Genomic DNA, 23,985 nt, shown 5'->3' with positions numbered 1-23,985 from the left:
GAATATTCAAAACTGACTTCCTTTAGGATGGACTGGTTGGATCTCCTCTCAGTCCAAGGGACTCTCAAGAGTCTTCTCCAATACCACAGTTCAAAAGCATCAATTATTCAGTGCTCAGATTTCTTTATAGCCCAATTCTTATATCCATGCATGACTACTGGGAAAACCATAGTTTCGACTAGATGCACCTTTGTTGGCAAAGTAATATCTCTGCTTTTTCATATGCTGTCTAGGTTGGTCATAGTTTTTCTGATAAGGAGCAAGTGTCTTTTAATTTCATGGCTGCAGTCACCATCTGCAGTGATTTTGGAGCCCAAGAAAATAAAGTCCGTCACTGTTCCCATTTTTTCACCATCTATTTGCCATGAAGTGATGGGACTAGATGCCATGATCTTAGTTTTCTGAATGTTGAGTTTTAAGCCAACTTTTTCACTCTCCTCTTTCACTTCCAAAAAGAGGCTCTTCAGTTCTTTTTTGCTTTCAGCCATAAGGGTGGGGTCATCTGCATATCTGAGATTACTGATACTTCTCCTGGCAATCTTGATTTCAGTTTGTGCTTCATCCAGTTCTCCATTTTGCATAATGTCCTCTGCATATAAATTAAATAAATAGGCTGCATATACAGCCTTTACATATTTGGAAACATTTTTTTGTTCCATGTCTAGCTTTAACTGTTGCTTTTTGACATGCATACAGATTTCTCAGGAGGCAGGTAAGGCAGCCTGGTATTCTTATCTCTTCAGGAATTTTCCACAGTTTGTTGCGATCCACTCAGTCAAAATCTTTGGCATAGTCAATAAAGCCAAAGTAGATGTTTTCAGTCATACATGGACCTGAGAATTGGAATATAAAGAAAGATGAGCACCTAAGAATTAATGCTTTTGAACTGTGGTATTGGATAAGACTCTTGAGAATCCCTTGGCGAGCAAGGAGATCCAACCAGTACATCCTAAATGAAATCAGTCCTGAATATTCATTGGAAAGATTGATGCTGAAGCTGAAACTCCAATACTTTGGCCACCTGATGCAAAGAACTGACTCATTGGAAAAGACCCTGATGCAAGATTGAAGGTGGGAGGAGAAGGGGACCACAGAGGATGAGATGGTGGATGGCATCACCTACTCAATGGACATGAGTCTGAGTAAACTCCAGGAGTTGGTGATGGACAGGCATGCCTGGCGTGCTATAGTCCATGGGGTTGCAAGGAGTCAGACACGACTGAGTGACTGAACTGAACTGAGATGTGCTTCTGGAAATCTCTTGCTTTTTTGATGATGCAACGGATGTTGGCACTTTGATCTCTGGATCCTATGCCTTTTCTAAATCCAGCTTGATCATCTGGAAGTTCATGATTCACATACTGTTGAAGCCTGGCTTGGAGAAATTTCGAACATTACTTTGCTAGCATGTGAGATGAATGCAATTGTGCAGTGATTTGAGCATTCTTTGGCATTGCCTTTGGGATTGGAATGAAAACTGACCTTTTCCAGTCCTGTGGCCACTGATGAGTTTTCCAAATTTGCTGAGTGCAACACTTTCAAAGCATCATCTTTTAGGATTTGAAATAGCTCAACGGGAATTCCATCATCCCCACTAGCTTTGTTTGTAGTGATTTTTCCTAAGGCCCAATTGACTTCGCATTCCAGGATGTCTGGGTCTAGGTGAGTAACCATACCATCATGGTTATATGGGTCGTGGAGATCTTTGTTGTATAATTGATCTGTGTATTCTTGCCACCTCTTCTTAATAAACTGACGATTATACAGTGGAAGTGGCAAATAGATTCAAGGGATTAGATCTGATAGAGAGTCTGAAGAACTATGGATGGAAGTTCCTGACACTGTAAAACCGGCAGGGATCAAGACCATCCCCAATAAAAAGAAATGCAAAAAAGCAAAATGGTTGTCTGATGAGGCCTTACAAATAGCTGAAAAAAGAAGAGAAGCTAAAGGCAAAGAGGAAAAGGAAAGATATACCCATTTGAACGCAGAGTTCCAAAGAATAGCAAAGAGAGATGAGAAAGCCTTCCTCAGTGATCAATGCAAAGAAGAGATCTCTTCAAGAAATTTAGAGATACCAAGGGAACATTTCATGCAAAATGGGCACAATAAAGAATTGGACATACTATGCATCAATTAACAATGTGCTACTTTAGGAGGTTACTTAAATTCTTTAAGCTTGATTTTCTATCAGTAAAATGAGAGTTAAATACTTATTTGGCATGACAGTTCCAACTTATGGAGAAGGGCTATAGTGAAGTATTATTTTCAAAATTTTATACTATTTTAAAGATAAGAATATCTTTGTGAGAAAGAAAGATGCTGCCAAGAAACCCTGTTAATCTAGTTGAAGCTATTCCCTGCTCCCAATATTTTATAGAGGACAATAACTCTTGCAGCCATAAAACGGCTTTTAAATAATACATAGCACTATCTACAAATCTGACAAAGGTCTGTATAGTCAAAGCTATGGTTTTTCCAGGAGTCATGTATAGATGTGAGAGTTGGATTATAAAGAAAGTTGGGTGCCAAAGAATTGATTATTTTGAACTCTGGTGTTAGAGAAGACTCTTGAGAGTCCCTTAGAATGCAAGGATATCAACCCATCAATCCTAAAGGAAATCAGTCCTGAATGTTCATTGGAAGGACTGATGCTGAAGCTGAAACTCCAGTACTTTGGCCACCTGATTCGAGGAACTGACTCACTGGAAAAGACTCTGATGCTGGGAGGGATTGGGGGCAGGAGGAGAAGGGGACGACAGAGGATGAGATGGCTGGATGATATCACTGACTCAATGGACATGAGTTTGAGCAAACGGACTTATTGGCAAAGTAATGTCTCTGCTTTTGAATATGCTGTCTAGGTTGGTCATAACTTTCCTTCCCAGGAGTAAGCATCTTTTAATTTCATGGCTGCAATCACCATCTACAGTGATTTTGGAGCCCAGAAAAATTAAGTCTGACACTGTTGCCACTGTTTCCCCATCTATTTGTTGCTGCTGCTGCTAAGTCGCATCAGTCGTGTCCGACTCTGTGCAACCCCATCGACGGCAGCCTACCAGGCTCCCCCGCCCCTGGGATTCTCCAGGCAACAACACTGGAGTGGGCTGCCATTTCCTACTCCAATGCATGAAAGTGAAAAGTGAAAGTGAAGTCACTCAGTCGTGTCTGACCCTCAGCGACCGCATGGACTGCAGCCTACCAGGCTCCTCCGTCCATGGGATTTTCCAGGCAAACGTACTGAGTGGGGTGCCATTGCCTTCTCCGATCTATTTGTAGTACACAATATAATGAGTTTTATAGTTGCTTTCTTATAAATTAGCACTTCCCTGGTGGCTCAGATGGTAAAGCATCTGTCCACAATGTGGGAGACCTGGGTTCGATCCCTGGGTCGGGAAGATCCCCTGGAGAAGGAAATGGCAATCCACTCCAGTACTATTGCCTGGAAAATCCCATGGACAGAGGAGCCTGGTAGGCTATAGTCCATGGGGTCTCAAAGAGTTTGACACGACTGAGCAACTTCACTTCACTTCTTATAAATTACTCAATGAACAAAACTGGCAATAGAGTAAAACAATGTAACTTAAACAATTTAGCAACCACAGGGGTATAGCAAAATGACTGGGTCCAGGTGTAAAAACTCTGACAATATAGTTTAATCCAGGGATAGTTTTTGTAGTAATTAGAAGAATGGCTGAATATTTAGGCATTAATTCCAGGAATATTATTATTCTTAATTGTTAGTTGATGAATATTAATGAGTTTAAAAAGCAGAATTTGAGGCTAGACTTCTGACAGTTTCTTAAGTATAGATACTTACTTTATGTCTCCAATTAAGGACTAATCCATACATCTAAATCCCTCAGATGAGATGGTGATTCTCTAGGGAGTTACAGCAGAAGATGGCTTATTGGACTGATAATGAGATACAGAACCTTTAGCCTTCTGATCACAAGGTCACTTGTAAGCTAGGATAGGGGTAACAAAAATCATTATTGGTCAATATGTTACAGGAGGAGAAATGAATTGCTTCAGCTCAGCTCAGTTTTTATTACCATTTGAGAGCCATTTGTTATCTCTTATAGATCCAATGAGTGTGACCCTTTACCACTCAAGTTCATTTATCCTGAATAGGACCAATGTTTTTTTTTTTTCAATTCATAGAAACAAAAAAATTGTATGTGTGTCATTATTCTGATTATTTCTTTCAGGACGGTCTCTTCATCTACTTTTACTAAATCTAAGAAAATGATTTAAAATTGTACACTAAATAGAAATACTTCACTTAGAGCTTTCTAATCACTATTCTGTTCTAAGTCAAAGATAGTTGCTTGTGTCTTTTCCAGATAAAGAAGCTGTAATGTCTTTTTCTTAATACTGACAACTATGCTTGTGTTGTGAAAATTATGCATTTCATCACTCTTTTTAGTAAGTAATTGCTGCCTGGATTGTCTGCGCTGAACCTATTTGCTCCTTTACAAATGCAAAGTTCTCTGTGATATATCTGAGAAACAGATGTTTTTTGATACTACATATCAAAGTCAGTTGGGTTGCTGCTGACTAATGTGTGTCAGTAGTTTAAATAACCTCATGTTATATACTCTGTGAATGTCAACAACAGTCTACAGCCATAACACTCTGAATGCACCCGATCTTATCTAAATGTCAACAATAGCTTGTATAAGAGAATGACAGAAATGAAGGGGGGAAATGTATTAAGACCAAAAAGTTAGTAGTTCAGAGGAAATTTAGGTCTTCTTTCAAAACCTGGTGTCCTGTATGTAGGATTAGAGACAAGAATGTATATCTGTTGTTGTTCAGTCGCTCAGTTGTGTCTGACTCTTTGTAACCCCCTGGACTCTTTGCAACCCCATGTATAAAGGATGTATATATCTATAATAATATATAACGAAATAGTCATGAGGTTTCCAGTTTTTTGGTTCTGAAAGAAAACATTACAAGACTGAATATTTAACAAGAACTTAATAGCAGGCATTGAAGTTGACAAAAAGATTAATTACACAGAGATCTAGCCTTCAGGTAATATATAACAGAACACAAGTACACTGAGACCCAAGAATATTCTTGCTTCATAATCTCAGCATCTAAGAGAGCACCTCACTAAAGCTGACTGGTGATCTGGGTTATTACTGAATGAATGAAAGAGAGTAGAAACATACGGATGGATGAACTATTCTAGTTTGTTACTTATATGTCCAAAGGGTATGCTATGGAAAATTTTTTTATAGTTCAGAGAGCTTAATGGAAGCCTGAGAATCAGACATTTGTTGGAACAGTGAAATCATAAATCCCATGAAGCATCTCTACTGGGAAAACCACCATTGAAAAGTCTCTGATCAATGCAATTCCCTATTTTCTTCTGCTGATACATTTGTCACTACAGTAAAAATAAAAAAAGCTAATATGTATGATTCCACTTTATTTCCATATGAGTCCACTCTTTCTTCATCCTTTTTTAGTGGTAAAATACCAATCAGTCTCAACCATGAGAAGATAAGCATTAGAAAATAGAAGAATTAAATTTCTGATGCTTCATTCCATTAATTGGTTCTAATAGGAATTTTGAGAGCAAAATTTAAAGCGAGTTTCTTGTATACTCACATAATTCAGTAATTTATGCTTTTCTTTTTTATTATCATCATTGAGATTGACTTCAAATAATGCTACAGCTAAAGTGTAGATAGAAAAATAGGGATATGTTTTTATTTTTTCACAATTCAGCCTGTGCTGTGTGAAAGGGCAGAGGCACTGCAGACCAAGTTTTTATTTGTGCGTGTGCATGCGTATATGTCCTTAAACAAAACGTGGCTCTCTGGATGTGGCACCATTGAAAGGAAGTATCACATTTTTTTTTTTCTCAATTTCCTTGCATAGTAGAACAAAATGTAAACTATTTGACTTAACCCATCCAAACAAAATTCCATTATCACCATGAAATTCCTCTTCAAAACTGAACAACACATGAAATATGTGGACCTGGGAAGGTTTCTTTCATGGGTTTTCCTGATAATCATTGCCTGTGTTTTTCCGTTTACCCTCAGCTTCGTCGGACACGCTTTACTGCTTCCACAGATCATCCTACCAGAGGTCACAGATCACACAGAACCTACAGAAACAGGAAATCAAACTTCCTGAGTCCACTACAATACATAGAAACCTGTTTCCTCTTCACATCTCAAATTGGCAAACCTCTCTCTTAGCAGATTCAGTGTGGAAGCAGCTGTCAGAAAGGCTAGAAGGACTTTATCCCCCAATTGTACTTGAGCTTTCTAGCTTCAAACTACTGAAATGAAAGGAGCAAGGCTATTTATCCTGCTTTCTAGTTTATGGAGTGGAGGCTTTGGGCTTAATGGCCCTATGCACGCTTGGACTACAACTGAGGATGAGAATTCCCAGAAGAATGCGACCTCTGCTTCAGTTCCTCCAAACAAAGGACAAAGTCTCCAGGTGCTGCCAACACCCCAGATCACATCAACTGAGGTGGCCACAGCTCCTGATTCCAACACTTCTGAAGACAGTCTTCTGAAATCAATACCACTGGCCTCAGAGACAAGTGCATCTCCTGAGGGTGTGAGAAAACAAACTCTCACACCCACAGAGAAGACAGAAGAAGGGATGCTGAAGTTACGAACTCTTGCCCTCCAGACGGAATCTACCCTCAAGTTCAGTCCTAAAGCAGAGTCAGTGATTCTTTCCAACTCCACCCTGAAATTTCTTCAGAGCTTTGCCAGAAAGACGGATGAACAAGGCATTTCTCCAAACTCAGTTGGAGGCGTGGGAAATCGATCGCCGCGGGAAACGTATCTCAGCAGAGGTGACCACCCTGGAAGCCAAAGAACCAGTAAACAAAAATCAAGTTTTGAAACAACTAGAGGAAAGTAAGAAAATTCTTTTTTTCCCCCTTTCTAATGATATGGCTTATAAGATTGCAAGCTAACAGTTAAACAGTCTCATTTCCAGAAAGGATTTTATGTTCAAGAGGAAACCAGATCATATGTCAGTTAGATGAAGGAATTGAGCATTACCTTATCTTAAAAGGAAAAGCTGAACAAACAAAATGCAACAATTTGTTTTAATTGAAGTGGTCCAAGTTACTAAATAGAGGTACTTTAACTGGAGATGGTCACTAACCCTACAGTGTAACCCTACAGTGACTTGTTAGTTAACTCACGTCAAGCATATGCTGTTTGTGCTCAGAATTACACCCACAAGGTGAAAGAAAAAAATGTCAATATAAGGTATGAACAGATTTAAAAATTAAAACAGTCTGGTGCTGTGGAAATTAAACAGTTATCAAGAACACACCAAGCATAGATGGATTAGAATCCTGGCTCCCGTACTGTCTAGATCCTTGACTTGAGCAAGTCAATTGATGTTCCTGAATGTAAGTTTCTTCATTTGTAAAATACAGATAGGAAATATAGATAAAAATACCAACTTTGCAGGGTTATCATGTAAGTTTCAAAGTAATGAAATGTGCTTAGACACATACTTCTCACAGAATGGGTGCTCAACAAATCATATTTTACTAGTACTGTTATACTGAGTTATGCTATTATTATTAATGTGTTGATTAGAAAGGCCAATTTTTCAAATTGATTTTGATTTAAAATTAGAGAAAATTCAATTTGAATTGTTGAAACAAAACAATAAAACAAAGCTTAAAACAGTATCATTAAAGAAGACTTTTAAAAGGCCCAAAAAACAAGAACAAAACACTGAGAAATGCAAGTCAATGTTCTATTCATTTATTGTCCAAAATTATTTCTATGTTTGGAATACTAGATGTTTAGCATTATGAAATTAAACTTTCAAATATCTTTTGCTTATAATAAAAATTTCAAGACACCAAATAATGCCTTGGAAGCTTGAGTTAAACACCTGACTATATAAACTAATTCAAGTTAATAATAGCAACTTACACCTGCTATATGAAAGGCATTGTGTTAATGATATAAAGATGTTCTTGATATAAAGATGAGGACACACTGGGAATATAAACCAATAGATTTGTATTTATTTAATTCCATTTTTACTGTATTTCAAAGGTTATAGAATTTTTTAAATATGGAAGTAAATGTGATTTTAACTAAAAACATTAACTTGGAATGGAGAACATGCCAATGTACTATAAAATAAACACTACAGATTACAAAAGTTTAACTTGGGATGGATATACTTTGTCTATAACAGACATTTTAACAGATATAAATTAAACTTTCTCACATTTATGAACAACAGAATATGGACTATCAAATAATATTAAAATGTAAACTATTGAGAGTCAGTCACTTATAAAATCATCTCTATTAATATTTTGTAATATTCTATGATTTAATTTTTTTAAATAAGTTGTAGAGAAACCTTAGGCACTCATAGAAAATGACTTGAACTTTTTAGAGATGTGTGTCAAGATTTTTCAATAGACTAGTAAATACAACCAAAAGAAAAATGAAACAGTTCTAGTTAAAATACTTTTTAAAGTTTTACATGGCATATAGAAATGGCATATATTTGTTTCATAATTAGAAGTAGTAATTGATAACTTGGTGAATACTAGATACATGCTAATTGTTTTACCCAGAGACCTCACTGTCAAAGCTTATGAACACCTACTTATTTGATGATTTTTATATATTGCCTATTATGTGCCTAACATTGTACTGATCTCTGGGGAAATAGAGAATTTTTAAAATAATTCCTGCTTCCAAGGAATATTTTCTATAAAAAGTAAGCACCAACATGTCTCAGATTTTTAAAAATTCACTATATGTTAGGAAGAAACAAGACATTAAAGTTATAACCTGCTGAGCTGAACTCCATCCCTTGGATTTCCCAATGACAATAATCTTATTTCTGGGGCTCCCCAGGTGGCTTTAGAGGTAAAGGGCCCTCCTGCCAGTGCAGGAGATGCAAGAGATGCAGGTTTGATCCCTGGGTTGGGAGAACCCCCCGGAGAAGATAAAGGCAACCCACTCCAGTATTCCTGCCTGGAGAAACCCATGGAAAGAGGAGCCTGGCAGAGTACAGTCCATAGGGTTGCACAGTCAGACATGATTGAAGCACCTTAGCACACATGTACTTAGAGAGTCTTGAACAAACTCCAGGAGACAGTGGAGGACTGAAAAACAACAACTTAGAAAGTCTACATCCTGAAGTCCTGGAGAGCTGAGGTTCTATTTCATTTTGGCTGAACCATGCAGCATGCAGGATCTCAGTTCCCCAACCAGAGATCAAACTCTCTGCATTGGAGCACCGAGTTATATACCACTGGACCACCAGGGAGGTCCTGAGGTTTCCTTTTGGTAAACTTTTCATTAAGTCCCAGACTTCTTACTCACTAAGCCATGCAATTGATAATGGTTTAGAGAAAATTTAGGCCCATCTCTTATGGACACAGTGCTGATGAAAGAAACCTTAACAAGGTCAAAAGAGATCTTTCATATTTTCATTTGATTAACAAACAATAATAGTAGCAAACACTTTATGGTATTTTCCCTAGTACTGTACTATTCTGAGTGTGTGTATGTGTGTGTGTGTATACATGAAAATACATAATTTTCAATCCTTTAAACATCGCTGTAATTCTATGAAGAAGATTCTTTTACTATTTCATTATGGAGAGGTTAAGAAACTTAACCAGGGTCACTTAGCTAGTAAATTGCAGGGCGAAAATGCAAACCCAGGCTGACTGTCTTCAGAGACAAAGCATTCTATCCCTACATTATACTCCCTCAGCGAACACAGTCTACTATCCTAACTGGAAAAAACAAGTGGCTAGTATATTTTCCCACTTCTGAGGCTTCAGTGGCTCCATATTCTTTGCTCCATAATAGAGTCCAGACTCGTTACCCAGTCAGTCACACAATACCATCCTTGACCTGGCTCTCGCCTATCTCCCCAGCCTCATCTTCTGTCACTTTCTGGCCACTAAAACGTGTAGTTTTCTAGTCCACAGTATACTTTGTTAAATCCATCTCTGGTCCCTGTTTGTACTTCTGGCTAGCATAGTCTTATTTTCCTATTACCTACTTCTTTTATACCTAATAACAATACCTCCAGGAAGCCTTCTCAGACTCAGTCAGGTGGGCTCTCTGACTGTACATATATTCTGAATTCTTTCGCCACACTTACAGTAGTGTATTATAATTATATATCTGATCTCCTTGCATTTAGGGACATATTTTCATTGCTAGTAAAGTATTTGGTTTATAATAAGTACACAATATTTAATGAACTGAATGTAAAGTTTATGGATCCATATGTGAATATATAAACAAATCCTTCCTAAAGAATTATTATTTCTGTATAAGAAAACCTGATTGACTGGAGATAATCTCATCTTTAGCTTTTGGGGGTTTTCCCCTACTACTCTTGGAATTTTATAGTAATTCCACTTAAAAGGAATAGTTACATCAGTAGAATTTTTCTGGCATGTTCTTGTCTCATCTTGTATTTTGTCTCATCTTAGCACCACAGAACTCCTGGCGCCACCAAAGTTGTGGTTTCCTGTCTAGCACAACGGAGGTTGGTCAGTGACCAAGCACTTTTAAACAGGCAGGATAAAAAGGAAAAATTAGAATTAGTGTATCTATGCAGTGAGCCAATATTTGCTGAGGACTAATACAGGCTACAGTTGCTGGGGTAGCAAAGAGTCAGACGTGACTGAGCAACTAACACTTTCAACTTTCAATATGTCCCCAGCATTGTGCTTGTGCTGAGAGTAAAACAGTGAAAACAAACTCCCACCTGCTCTGCCCTCATGGAACCTGCAGTCCAGGAGGGCATGGGGAGGAAAAAAGACTGCATCACAAATACTGCTGTGGAATCAAAATGGTGACCACCATTCTGAATGAAGTTCTTAAGAATATAGTAGGCAAAATGAGATATCGAGAGCCATCAACTGCCTACCTAATAACTTCTCTCACAATCCCAAAGCCTGCACATGTGTACTTGGATCTTCATCTCAGTGACTGGCTAGTTCTGTAACTGGAAACCTTTGGTGTATCTTCTACATTTTCTCCCCTGGCCTTTATATAATCAATTAAGAAGTCTCAGTGTCCTCTCCACCATCCTTCAAACCCTTAGCCTCTCTCCACCTTTACCATACCATCCCATTCTTACCACCATCATCCACCACCAATATCTCACCTTGGCCACATTTCCACTCTTGCCTCCACACGTGTGAGATCTTTCAAACTTTTTTACTGAGTAAATTTGGTGTAGAACATTGTGTGTTTGACATAGAACTCGGCTCCTCTGAGTCCCTCTGTGCCCGGCCACCCGCTCCCACCCAGGTGCCGCCAGGGCCGGGGCCACTGTGCCCGCACTGAATCCTGATAATTTTAAGCACAACTGTGGAAATGGTTTCCCTTGGCAACGTTTGACTTAGAAGTAGGCATGTGACCAGCTTTTGACCAAAGAGACACCTGGGAAAAACCACAGGGGGACCTCAGGGAAAAACTTGCCCACTCTTGACACTCGAGGTTTCTCTTCTTCTAGACATGCACTCTCTACTGTGATAGCCACTAAGCACAGGTGTCTATTTAAAATTAAATTAATTAAAATTAAGTGAAATTAAAAACTCAGTTCCTCAGTCACACTAGTTACATGGTCAAGCACTCTGTTCACCTGGGGCTAGTGGCTGCCATATGGGACAGTGTAGACACAGAGTATTTGCATTGTTGCAGAAAGTTCTATTGGATAATGCTGTGCCTGGATATTTTCTGTTTGGATTTGACGCTGAAACCGTGGTAGCCATCTGAAAAACACTGAAAAGGGCTAGGGATTGCAAGTGAAAATGGAGATAACCTGAGGTTTTGAAAAATTGGCTCCCCTGATAGCTCAGCTGGTAAAGAATCTGCCTACAATGCGGGAAACCTGGGTTCCATCCCTGGGTTGGGAAGATCTCCTGGAGAAGGGAAAGGCTACCCACTCCAGTATTCTGGTCTGGAGAATTCCACAGACTGTACAGTCCATGGGGTCACAAAGACTTCGACACAACTGAGCGACTTTCACTTCACTTCAAGGCATTTAAACTTTTTAACTCAGGTTAATAAATTTCATTGAATGTAAGAATTCATATACTGTGATGCATTATCTTATGTACTAATAAGAAAGCATGACATTAAAGTTTTTAGATTTATCTCTTAGAGTTTTATTATATATCACTTATGCCCCTTGAAATGAAAATATAAATAAAACTGATTTAGCTATTTCTGCTGCTGCTGTTGCTGCTAAGTCGCTTCAGTCGTGCCCGACTCTATGCGACCCCATAGACGGCAGCCTTCCAGGCTCCCCTGTCCCTGGGATTCTCCAGGTAAGAACACTGGAGTGGGTTGCCATTTCCTTCTCCAATGCAAAGCAGTAATAATACCTACTGTCTGACCAACAGTGACTAAAAGATACCATTGATTTCAAAACATATTCCTGATTTCAGAGATGTGTCTTAAAAATCGGTGAAACTTGGTATTTTGCTCACATGCTCAAATTCACTTGGTAGCTTTCCGTTACCTATAGAATAAAATTCTAAATCCTCACTATGCACACTGGGTTTGCTCATGACCCCCCATCTTTACGATCTAAATTTCCACCATGCTCCAAGTTCACTCTACTTCATTTTCTCCAGCCACAGTGGGCTTCCTTCTGGTTACTGACCATATCAAGTTAATATTTATCTCAAGGAAATTTCCTGTTTGCTCTTGATAGAATGCTCTAACTTCAGTATTTTGAATGATGGATTCTTTTTCTTCATGCAACTCTAGCATTGGTGTCCCTCTCTCAAGCAAACCTTCTCTGACAACTCAATGTCAAATTGCCATCCTTATCACCTTTACTTTTTTCTTTAAAGCATTTATTTGAAATTATTGGGTTTATTAATATAGACATTCATGTATTTTATATTTTTTCATGTCAAAAATACACCCTGTGATAATAGGAACCTTGCCCTTTTCAATTATTATTCTTTTCAACTGCTAACATAAGTGCCATGCACATAGAAAAAGCCAAATACAATTCTGTGGAATGACAGCTTATTGGATGGATTTGGAGTTTGAAGCAGAGATCAAGGCTAGAGACATAAGTTTGGAAAATATGAGAACTATAAAAATATGGATAATCAATTGAGGGGTTTTCTCTTTTTTTTTTTAAATGAAAAGGAAAAGGGAGAGAGGGCAGAAATCAGAGCTGGCCCTGAGTTTCCCACTCTCTTGTTGCCACTGTATTTTATTTTGCATAGAGAATAGCCATAAATATTGTAAAATGTTAATGAAAAGGCCAGAAGGGAAAAGTTGACTATGAAACAAGATGAATACTTCATTTGCTGAGTTTACTGGAAACTTGATTATTTTAGAATTTCATTTGTTTACTCTTTCTAAAAGCTATATAACTTGCTTTAAGTACAAACAGGTGGCTCAAGTTAAATAAATTATGATTTCTAGCATGTCTAAGGGCTTTCCTGGTGGCTCAGTCAGTAAAGAATCTGCCTGCAACGCGGGAGACCTGAGTTCAATCCCTGGGTTAGGAAGATCCCTTAGAGGAGGGCATGGCAACCCACCCCAGTATTCTTGCCTGGAGAATCTCCATCGACTGGGCAGACTGACGGGCTGCCCATAGGGTCACAAAGAGTCAGACACAACTGAGCGACTAAGCATAGCACAGTATGTCTAAAATAATAAATATGACAAGTCTTTTATTAATTAGACCACTTGTAAATATAAATTTTAAATATATTTTTAAAATTTAATGGTTTAAAATCACAAAAACTAACCATCTAATTAATTCTATTGTTTATCATAATAAGCATTTTTCTGCTTAATTCTGCAAATTCTGAGGTTTTAGATGTGAAAAATCTGGTCAGTTAAATTCAGATAACATCTTAGTCCATTCAGGCTATTATAACAAAATGAAAGACTGGGTGGCTTATAAACAACAGAAATTTATTTCTCAGTTCTGGAAGCTGGAAGCCCAGGAACAGGTTGCTAGCATGGTCAATGAGGGCTTCTTTTTCAGGTTTCTAAGTTCTCATTTTACCCCCACATGGTGGAAGGGATGAGGGATCTCTCTAGGGCTTCTGTTATAGGGGCACTAATACCTTACACCTAATAACTCCCAAAGCCCCCATCTCTCAATACTATCATAATGGGCATCTGGATGTCAACAAATGGAATTGGAGGGGGACACAAACATTCAGTCTGTAACATGTGTAGTTTGCAAAGTTCTTATCAAAGGCCTAGCAGCATCCAAGGGGATTATTCTCTCATGCTGTAAATATCTAAAAGGAAACACACCATTTATGTCCTTGAGAAATAAATGTATCTACTACATTATTGCCAGTGAAAATACTAAAGTATATTCCGCATCTCAATTTTTTCTTGTTAATCATTTTCTTTTCTTTGATATTTTTACTCACTAAGTTGCTGCTGAATATATAAATACACATTGTATGATACATGCCAGATTTTAAAGAGTGCTTATATAATCCAGGTGATGAGATGAGAAGTGTTTGTATACTTTGTTTACTTAAATATGAAGTTAATTTAAAAATGTGTTACTTGGGGGGGATGCTAAAAGAGTCAGTTTCCAGGAACAACTGGTTTAAGTATAGCATTAAGCATCACAGCATCTATTAGCCTGCCTTTCCTGAGGCTCTGCAGTTTGCACAGTGGGAAAGCCTGACACCTACTGGAGTAGAGTTTACAATATCCCTGAAACACTCAAGTCACAGGATGGGGAAAACAACAATAACATAAAATGAGGTAAAATAAAACAAATGTATGAAAAAAAGTTTAAGGTTCCTTTAATAATTGCTACTTATAAAAATTCATAGGTTATGTACCTCTTAAGAATAGTCTATCATTGGCTTTACCACTTGAAAAACAGGTTTGGTCCAAAAGGCAAACTCCATGCATATCTTGGGCAGGGGGCACCCTCAGCTCATTCTCCTAAAATTTTACACTGAAAATTACTACTGTTATTATTATTATTATGATTATATACACAATAATTTGTGACTCTGAGCATATGTCATTAAAAACACAATTATATTCACTACATTGTGCCCACCATGGAAGGCAAATCAGTGGTGCCTGACAAAAGACATTCATTGCGAAGGATGGTATATAAAAGGTTTTTTTATTTTTCTTAAAACCTAAATTAACCAGAAAATGCAAGTATCAGAAATTTCCTATCATCTGAGATTTTCATGATTGCCTCTCAAAATCTGTTTCAAATATTTCTATGATTCTTTTATAAAACTTCTATAATATTTTATAAAATACTTCTATAAAACTTTTATAATACTTCTATTGCAGTTTAAATATTATACGGACTTTAGAAAATGGATGGGCTATATAAAGGTATTCAGTGCAGTTCAGTCGCTCAGTCGTGTCCGACTCTTTGCGACCCCATGAATCGCAGCACGCCAACCTCCCTGTCCATCACCAACTCCCGGAGTTCACTCAGACTCACATCCATCGAGTCAGTGATGCCATCCAGCCATCTCATCCTCTGTTGTCCCCTTCTTCTTCTGCCCCCAATCCCTCCCAGCATCAAAGTCTTTTCCAATGAGTCAACTCTTCGCATGAGGTGGCCAAAGTACTGGAATTTCAGCTTTAGCATCATTCCTTCCAAAGAAATCCCAGGGCTGATCTCCTTCAGAATGGACTGGTTGGATCTCCTTGCAGTCCAAGGGACTCTCAAGAGTCTTCTCCAACACCACAGTTCAAAAGCATCAATTCTTTGGCACTCAGCCTTCTTCACAGTCCAACTCTCACATTCATACATGACTACTGGAAAAACCATAGCTTTGACCAGACGAACCTTACTCAGCAAAGGAATGTCTCTGCTTTTGAATATGCTATCTAGGCTGCTAATAACTTTTCTTCTAAGGAGTAAGTGTCTTTTAATTTCATGGCTGGAATCACCATCTGCAGTGATTTGGGAACCCCCCAAAACAAAGTCTGACACTGTTTACACTGTTTCCCCATCTATTTCCCATGTGGTGATAGGACCGGATGTCATGATCTTCATTTTCTGAATGTTGAGCTTTAAGTCAACTTTTTCACTCTCCTCTTTTACTTTCATCAAGAGGCTCTTTAGTTCCTCTTCACTTTCTGCCATAAGGGTGGTGTCATCTGCATATCTCAGGTTATTGATATTTCTCCTGGCAATCTTGATTCCAGCTTGTGTTTCTTCCAGTCCAGCGTTTCTCATGATGTACTCTGCATATAAGTTAAATAAGCAGAGTGACAATATACAGCTTTGACATACTCCTTTTCCTATTTGGAACCAGTCTGTTGTTCCATGTCCAGTTCTAACTGCTGCTTCCTGGCCTGCATACAGATTTCTCAAGAGGCAGGTCAGGTGGTCTGGTATTCCCATCTCTTTCAGAATTTTCCACAGTTTATTGTGATCCACACAGTCAAAGGCTTTGGCATAGTCAATGAAGCAGAAATAGATGTTTTTCTGGAACTCTCTTGCTTTTTCCATGATCCAGAGGATGTTGGCCATTTGATCTCTGGTTCCTCTGCCTTTTCTAAAACCAGCTTGAACATCAGAAAGTTCACGGTTCACATATTGCTGAAGCCTGGCTTGGAGAATTTTGAGCATTACTTTACTAGCATGTGAGATGAGAGCAATTGTGCGGTATTTGAGCATTCTTTGGCATTGCCTTTCTTTGGGATTGGAATGAAAACTGACCTTTTCCAGTCCTGTGGCCACTGCTGAGTTTTCCAAACTTGCTGGCATATTGAGTGCAGCACTTTCACAGCATCATCTTTCAGGATTTGAAACAGCTCAACTGGAATTCCATCACCTCTACTAGTTTTGTTCGTAGTGATGCTTTCTAAGGCCCACTTGACTTCGCATTCCAGGATGTCTGGCTCTAGACGAGTGATCACACCATCATGATTATCTGGGTCGTGAAGATCTTTTTTGCACAGTTCTTCTGTGTATTCTTGCCACCTTTTCTTAATATCTTCTGCTTCTGTTAGGTCCATACCATTTCTGTCCTTTATCAAGCCCATCTTTGCATGAAATGTTCCCTTGATATCTCTAATTTTTTTGAAGAGCTCTCTAGTCTTTCCCATTCTGTTGTTTTCCTCTATTTCTTTGCACTGATTGCTGAAGAAGGCTTTCTTTTCTCTTCTTGCTGTTCTCTGGAACTCTGCATTCAGATGCTTATATCTTTCCTTTTCTCCTTTGCTTTTTGCCTCTCTTCTTTTCACAGCTATTTGTAAGGCCTCCCCAGACAGCCATTTTGCTTTTTTGCATTTCTTTTCCATGGGGATGGTCTTGATCCCTGTCTCCTGTACAGTGTCACGAACCTCATTCCATAGTTCATCAGGCACTCTATCTATCAGATCTAGGCCCTTAAATCTATTTCTCACTTCTGTTGTATAATCATAAGGGATTTGATTTAGGTCATACCTGAATGGTCTAGTGGTTTTCCCTACTTTCTTCAATTTAAGTCTGAATTTGGTAATAAGGAGTTCATGATCTGAGCCACAGTCAGCTCCTGGTCTTGTTTTTGTGGACTGTATAGAGCTTCTCCATCTTTGGCTGAAAAGAATATAACAATCTGATTTAGGTGTTGACCATCTGGTGATGTCCATGTGTATAGTCTTCTCTTGTGTTGTTGGAAGAGGGTGTTTGCTATGACCAGAGCATTTTCTTGGCAAAACTCTATTAGTCTTTGCCCTGCTTCATTCCGCGTTCCAAGCCAAAATTTGCCTGTTACTCCAGGTGTTTCTTGACATCCTACTTTTGCATTCCAGTCCCCTATAATGAAAAGGACATCTTTTTTGGGTGTTAGTTCTAAAAGGTCTGGTAGGTCTTCATAGAACCATTCAACTTCAGCTTCTTCAGCGTTACTGGTTGGCGCATAGACTTGGATTACTATGATATTGAATGGTTTGCCTTGGAAATGAACAGAGATCATTCTGTTGTTTTTGAGATTGCATCCAAGAACTGCATTTCGGACTCTTTTGTTGACCATGATGGCTACTCCATTTCTTCTGAGGGATTCCTGCCTGCAGTAGTAGATAAAATGGTCATCTGAGTTAAATTCACCCATTCCAGTCCATTTTATTTCGCTGACTCCTAGAATGTCGATGTTCACTCTTGCCATCTCCTGTTTGACCACTTCCAATTTGCCTTGAGTCATGGACCTGACATTCCACATTCCTATGCAATATTACTCTTTATGGCATTGGACCTTGCTTCTATCACTAGTCACATCCACAGCTGGGTATTGTTTTTGCTTTGGCTCCATCCCTTCATTCTTTCTGGAGTTATTTCTCCACTGACCTCCAGTAGCATATTGGGCACCTACTGTCCTGGGGAGTTCCTCTTTCAGTATCCTATCATTTTGCCTTTTCATACTGTTCATGGGGTTCTCAAGGCAAGAATACTGAAGTGGTTTGCCATTCCCTTCTCCAGTGGACCACATTCTGTCAGACCTCTCCACCATGACCCGCCCGTCTTGGGTTGCCCTGCGGGCACGGCTTAGTTTCATTGAGTTAGACAAGGCTGTGGTCCTAGTGTGATTAGACTGACTAGTTTTCTGTGAATATGGTTTCAGTGTGTCTGCCCTCTGATGCCCTCTTGTAACACCTACCATCTTACTTGGGTTTCTCTTACCTTGAGCATGGGGTATCTCTTCATGGCTGCTCCAGCAAAGCACAGCTGCTGCTCCGTACCTTGGATGAGGAGTATCTCCTCCTGCCGCCCTTCCTGACCTTCAACATGGAATGGCTCCTGTAGGCCCTCCTGCACCCGCACAGCCACCACTCCTTGGACGTGGGGTTGCTCGGTCGCGGGGTGACTCCTCTCGGCCGCCGCCCCTGGCCTCAGACGTGGGGTAGCTCTTCTCAGCCTTTCCTGCACCGTCGCAGCGTGGCATTCTAGGCCGCTGCCCTGACCTCGGATGTGGGATAGCTCTCGGCCACCGCCTGCCCCCTGCGCTTAGTGCACTGGCCACCGCCACCGCTATATTACACTAAAATAAAATGAACCACAATTTTTAAAATTTGAAAATAGTCATTTTCTTAAGGAGATTATTATCAAGATGGGCTTATCTTTTGGACTAACTGCCAAAACTAAATATAAAATGTCTAATGCTTTATTTGTGCTTGATTTACATAATAAGAATCTTTTCACTAAATATAAATACTTCCAAGCTCTGTTAATATTTCTTTCACATTGTATATTTCCTTTGGACTACTTTCTCTTTTGTAATTGGTGCACTACCTCTAAATCCTAATCTATTCAGTCTATGAAATTCTCTAGGTCAGAATACTGGAGTGGGTAGTCTTTACCTTCTCCAGGGGTCTTCCCAACACAGGGATGGAACCCAGGTCTCCTGCATTGCAGACAGATTCTTTACCAGCTGAGCCACAAGGGAAGCCCAATGAAAATAAAGATTCCTATAAAGATTACATAACATTTGGGAAGTATTTAGGTTCATGTCTTCTTGGGATTATAGAGACATCTGGAATATATTTCTTCTGAGAGCTAAGCTTCATCATATGCATTGAATCACAAGAATAATAATCTTTTGTATTGACCTGATATACATAAGCATTTACGGTTAAGATGAATTTATCAGGTTATTAGAGAGGAAAAAGGAGCGATCTCTACTAGCGTACGAGGCAAAAAACAAAGTGGGTGATTTATACATACATATATACAGCTATATAGGTATCTATTCCCTTCATAAAAATATCCTATTGAACTCTCTGAAGCATGTAGTCGTTAGCAGCAGCAGCAACTGTTTTAAATATATTAAGTCACTTAATCTCACGACAATTTGTGAGGTAGGTAACATTATTAAATTTATTGTAAATACATAGTCTCCCCAAGTACAAAATCTTATCCAATTTACAAAAGAAAATTACATACCATTGGCTAGTTTATGGTGGGAATTTTGCTGGTTGACTTTGATTTCTAATGTATAGTCTCAGGAATTGGTATTTTCATGGTATTGTGTCAATTCAAATGACAGGGTGTGAATATAAACCTTTAAACATTGTCTTCTATGAACAGGATGACAAGCAATTTATTAATCGGAATTTTAAGGACTAGTATAAATACATTACATTAATCTTTTTAGATTGGTGTTTTCTATTTCTTAAGAAAAATATGTGTCCTGGTCATTATTTAAATGAATCCTTTGTTGCTTCAGTCCACTCTCGACTCAGGATAAGAATGGATATGTGTGGGCCATGGTTTGGTCAGTGTGCACAGCAAACGGCAAGTGACCAACTCATGGATTTTTTAATTTAGTGTTTTCACTGGCTCCTTGGAAGACTGGATTTCTAAAATGTTTCAAAATAGAATGACTGTTTATTTACATTGCTTTTCTTAGTTCATTAACCACAAGACTTCAAGTTGTCTGAATCAAAATAGAATATTAAGTTCTGCAAGTGCATCTCATGTTCACAAATAGCCAAAGATGTCTGCTTTTCCCTCAAACAAATCTTTTGCCTATTAACTTGGAAAATCCAAAGGATCAATACAAGCCTTTTCCAGTACATGTTGCTGCACAAAAGCAAGTTATTACCCTTAAAGAGAATCCCAAATGCAGTCTGCTGTTTGGAGGGTTAGGACCCCACGGAAAGCTCAACACTTCAAAGAAACTGCTCTCTGTTTGCCATAATCAGTCTGGAAAGGTACAAAGGATTTCTAGATTTAAGCAAAATGCTTGTCTGGGATCATTACTTTGCTTTTAAACTTGCCTGTCACCATTTCACCATGCTGAATTTTCTATTTTAAAACTTATATTTTCAAATTATTCGGTTTTAAAATTATATTTACATATTTAATATCCCTTAATGAGCTTATTTCATTGGTAGCATAAACCTAATTATGAGTCACACCAGGGACTCTTTGGCTGTTGATAGTTCTCCCAATTTACACTGGATCAAAGATTGCTGGGCCATAAGCAATCTACTGATCTGCTTTTTTGCCTACTACACTATTTTAGTCAAGAAATGGTTTTACTATTTAGAGTTTTAAACAATCACTGCAGGTGATGCTGATTTACTCTCACAAACAATATCTAGCTATCTTTCTATCATCTGTTTTTTCCCCCAAAATCCAGGTTATATAGTGACAGTGGTACTTTTTTCCTGCCTCATACTGTCCCCTCCATAATCATTCAGCCAATGCTAACATAACAGACAATTTAACTGGGCTTCAGCTGAAGTTAATCATTCTCTGTAATTAGGATAATCAGTGGATTTGCATGAAAAATCTATTTTTAAAATATCCCTTTATTGTAGTCTTTAATTTTTAAATTTTTGTTACCTGTTTTTGCCAGTTCTTTGTTTCACATTATTTTTCCAAGTATCAACACACTTGAACAAAATTTGCTAACATGTCTTTTTATGTCTTTACGGAACTGAATTGTCAAACTTCTCATTCAAAAGAACCTTGCACAATAAGCTGTATAATGCTCAATTTATCTGCCTTAGATAGATGAATGACTGAGTCAGCTTTATTTGTAGAAGACCTAAATATTTCAAAGCAGATATTTAGTGACTCTGGGGAAAAATGTGCTCCTTCTTTGGTTTTTAACATTTAGGTTGATTGTTGTATTATTTTAATAATAATAATTATTTTAAGCAGCATAGATTTCTTATATTCTAGTGATTTGCTGACATACTTCTCATACTGATTTGAACTCAGTTGTTGCTGTTCAGTTGCTCAGTTGTGTCCAACTCTTTGCAACCCCATGGACTGCAGCATGCCAGGCTTCCCTGTCCTTCACTATCTCCTGGGGTTTGCTCAAACTCATGTCTGTTGAGTCAGTGATGCCATCCAACCATCTCATCTTTTGTCTCCTCCTTCTCCTCTGCTCTCAGTCTTTCCCAGCACCAGGGTTTTTTCCAGTGAGTTGGCTCTTTGCACCAGGTGGTCAAAGTACTGGAGCGTCAGCATCACTCCTTCCAATGAATATTCGGGGTTGATTTCCTTTGGGGGGTTGACCGGTTTGATCTCCTTGCAATCCAAAGAACTCTCAAGCATCTCAGAAGCATCAATTCTTCGGCCCTCAGCCTTCTTTATGGTCCAAATCTCATATCTGTACATGACTACTGGAAAAACTTTGATTCTATAGGCCTTTGTCAGCACAGTGATGTCTCTGCTTTTTAATATGCTGTCTAGGTGTGTCATAGCTTTCCTTCCAAGGAGCAAGCATCTCCTAATTTCGTGGCTGCTGTCACCGTCCTCAGTGATTTTGAAGCTCAAGAAAATAAAGTCTGTCACTGCTCCCACTTTTTCTCCATCTATTCTCCATGAAGTGATAAGAGCAGATGCCATGATCTTAGTTTTTTGAATGTTGTTTTTAAGCCAGATTTTTCACTTTCCTTTTTCACCCTCATCAAGAGGCTCTTTTGTTTGATGTTACAGTCATGAGCTTTGCTACTTTGTAAACCATTTCTGCCTCTACCTTCAAGAAAAATAGTCTTAGTTACAAATGAGCTGGAATATGTATCTTATTATATTTATATATAGGGAAAATGATAGAAATAGAAACCTAAGAATGAAAAAATCATATAATCCAATCATTCAATTATATAGTTATTGTTATTATATAGTTATTAAGTTATATAGTTATTAAGAACTTTCTTACAGTTTAGTATAGGATCTCTCTTATAATAAAATAACTGGTATTACAACCAGAAATGAGGCTGATTTTTGTTTTCCCAAATAGTATCTATATATTCCAGTCTCATTCCATTAAAAATTAGAAAAATAATTTTTCAGATTTATAAGCACAGTAAAAACATTTTCCAGACTTCTGCTTATAGCAACTAAGTTTCATCCATTTATGTTAGATAATTTTCTTTCTCATATGATTTGTTTAATAAATTATTTTTATAAAATTGCAAATAATTTTTTTGTGTCTATACTCATTTAACTATTAATATTTAACTCTCCATTCCCCTACAACTTAATTTGTAACATTAATATATATCTTCAATTTAAGATTCCTTGAGGTGTGGAATATCTTTACATATCATTTTGGATGGTTTCTGCCAGAATGTCAACTAAAAATAGGTACTTTAATAAAAGCCATCTTTGTCTGATCATGGCATTTTTGGCAAATGACCTACTTTAATGTTGTTACAGTTTCTTAGCCTCCTTGGAGAATGGTCAATTCACATTCCTCTATTATCTTATATGTTGAAGAGAGTGAGCATACATGCCTGGATATAAACAAAGTTTTTTAGAAATGGCCTTGAGAAAAGTTGTAGGTACTATATGGTCTACTTGATAAGAGATGGATCAGCACAGCAATTAACTGAATCTTTCTGTAAGGCAGGATTTATTTTTATGTTATTCTTAAAGGATACTTAAAATTGTGTGATATTTGATAAAAAATCGATTTATTTTTTAGCTTTATGTAAGAAAAGAGCATCACATGGTATTATTTCTGGAACTTGCTTGCATCACAAGTTTAAGTATTGATGAATAAATCTATGTGTAAATATTTCAGAATGTATTTCACCATTCTGTGGTAAATGGACATTGAAACTACTTTTAAGCTTTGATAATTATGAATAATACTGCTATAAATACTCAGATACATGATTCCTGGTACATATGTGCTATGGTTTCTCTAAAGTGTTTATCTAACCACGGGATCAGAGGATTCCAAGTTCATTTTTACATGATATTAATACATTGGTTTTCAGAGTGGTTGTGCCACTTTATAATTCCACCAGTAGTATGTATGAGATTCCAATTCTCTATCTCCTCTGAACACATGAGACTGTCAAATCCTCAATGTTTGCTTTTTGGAGGTATAAAGTATTATTCCATTATGATCTTAATTTGCATTTTCTTGATGTTGACAAGACTGACCTTTTTACATGTATAACAGACATTAGTATCTCTTTGTATAAAATGTTTGTTCAAGTAGTTTATCCATTTTTCAGTGTTCTACTTTTTTGTCTTTAT

At 38.0% G+C, this 23,985-nt stretch overlaps 1 protein-coding gene across 2 annotated transcripts in view; it reads left to right on the top strand.

The window, feature by feature from the left end:
- MMRN1 (multimerin 1) overlaps positions 1-23,985 on the top strand; it is a 105,535-nt gene that overhangs the window by 15,464 nt on the left and 66,086 nt on the right. For both annotated transcript variants that reach the window (XM_069593702.1, XM_069593703.1), the window contains exon 2: positions 6,063-6,899. In XM_069593702.1, the coding sequence (XP_069449803.1) occupies positions 6,310-6,899 (590 nt within the window). In that variant the 5' untranslated portion in view covers positions 6,063-6,309. The remainder of the gene's footprint in view (positions 1-6,062; positions 6,900-23,985) is intronic.

Source organism: Ovis canadensis, chromosome 6 (assembly GCF_042477335.2).
Source record: "Ovis canadensis isolate MfBH-ARS-UI-01 breed Bighorn chromosome 6, ARS-UI_OviCan_v2, whole genome shotgun sequence".
NCBI classification, from domain to species: Eukaryota; Metazoa; Chordata; class Mammalia; order Artiodactyla; family Bovidae; genus Ovis; species Ovis canadensis.
The sequence above is the reverse complement of the archived record's forward strand: the minus strand, read 5'-3'. Positions and strand labels throughout refer to the sequence as shown.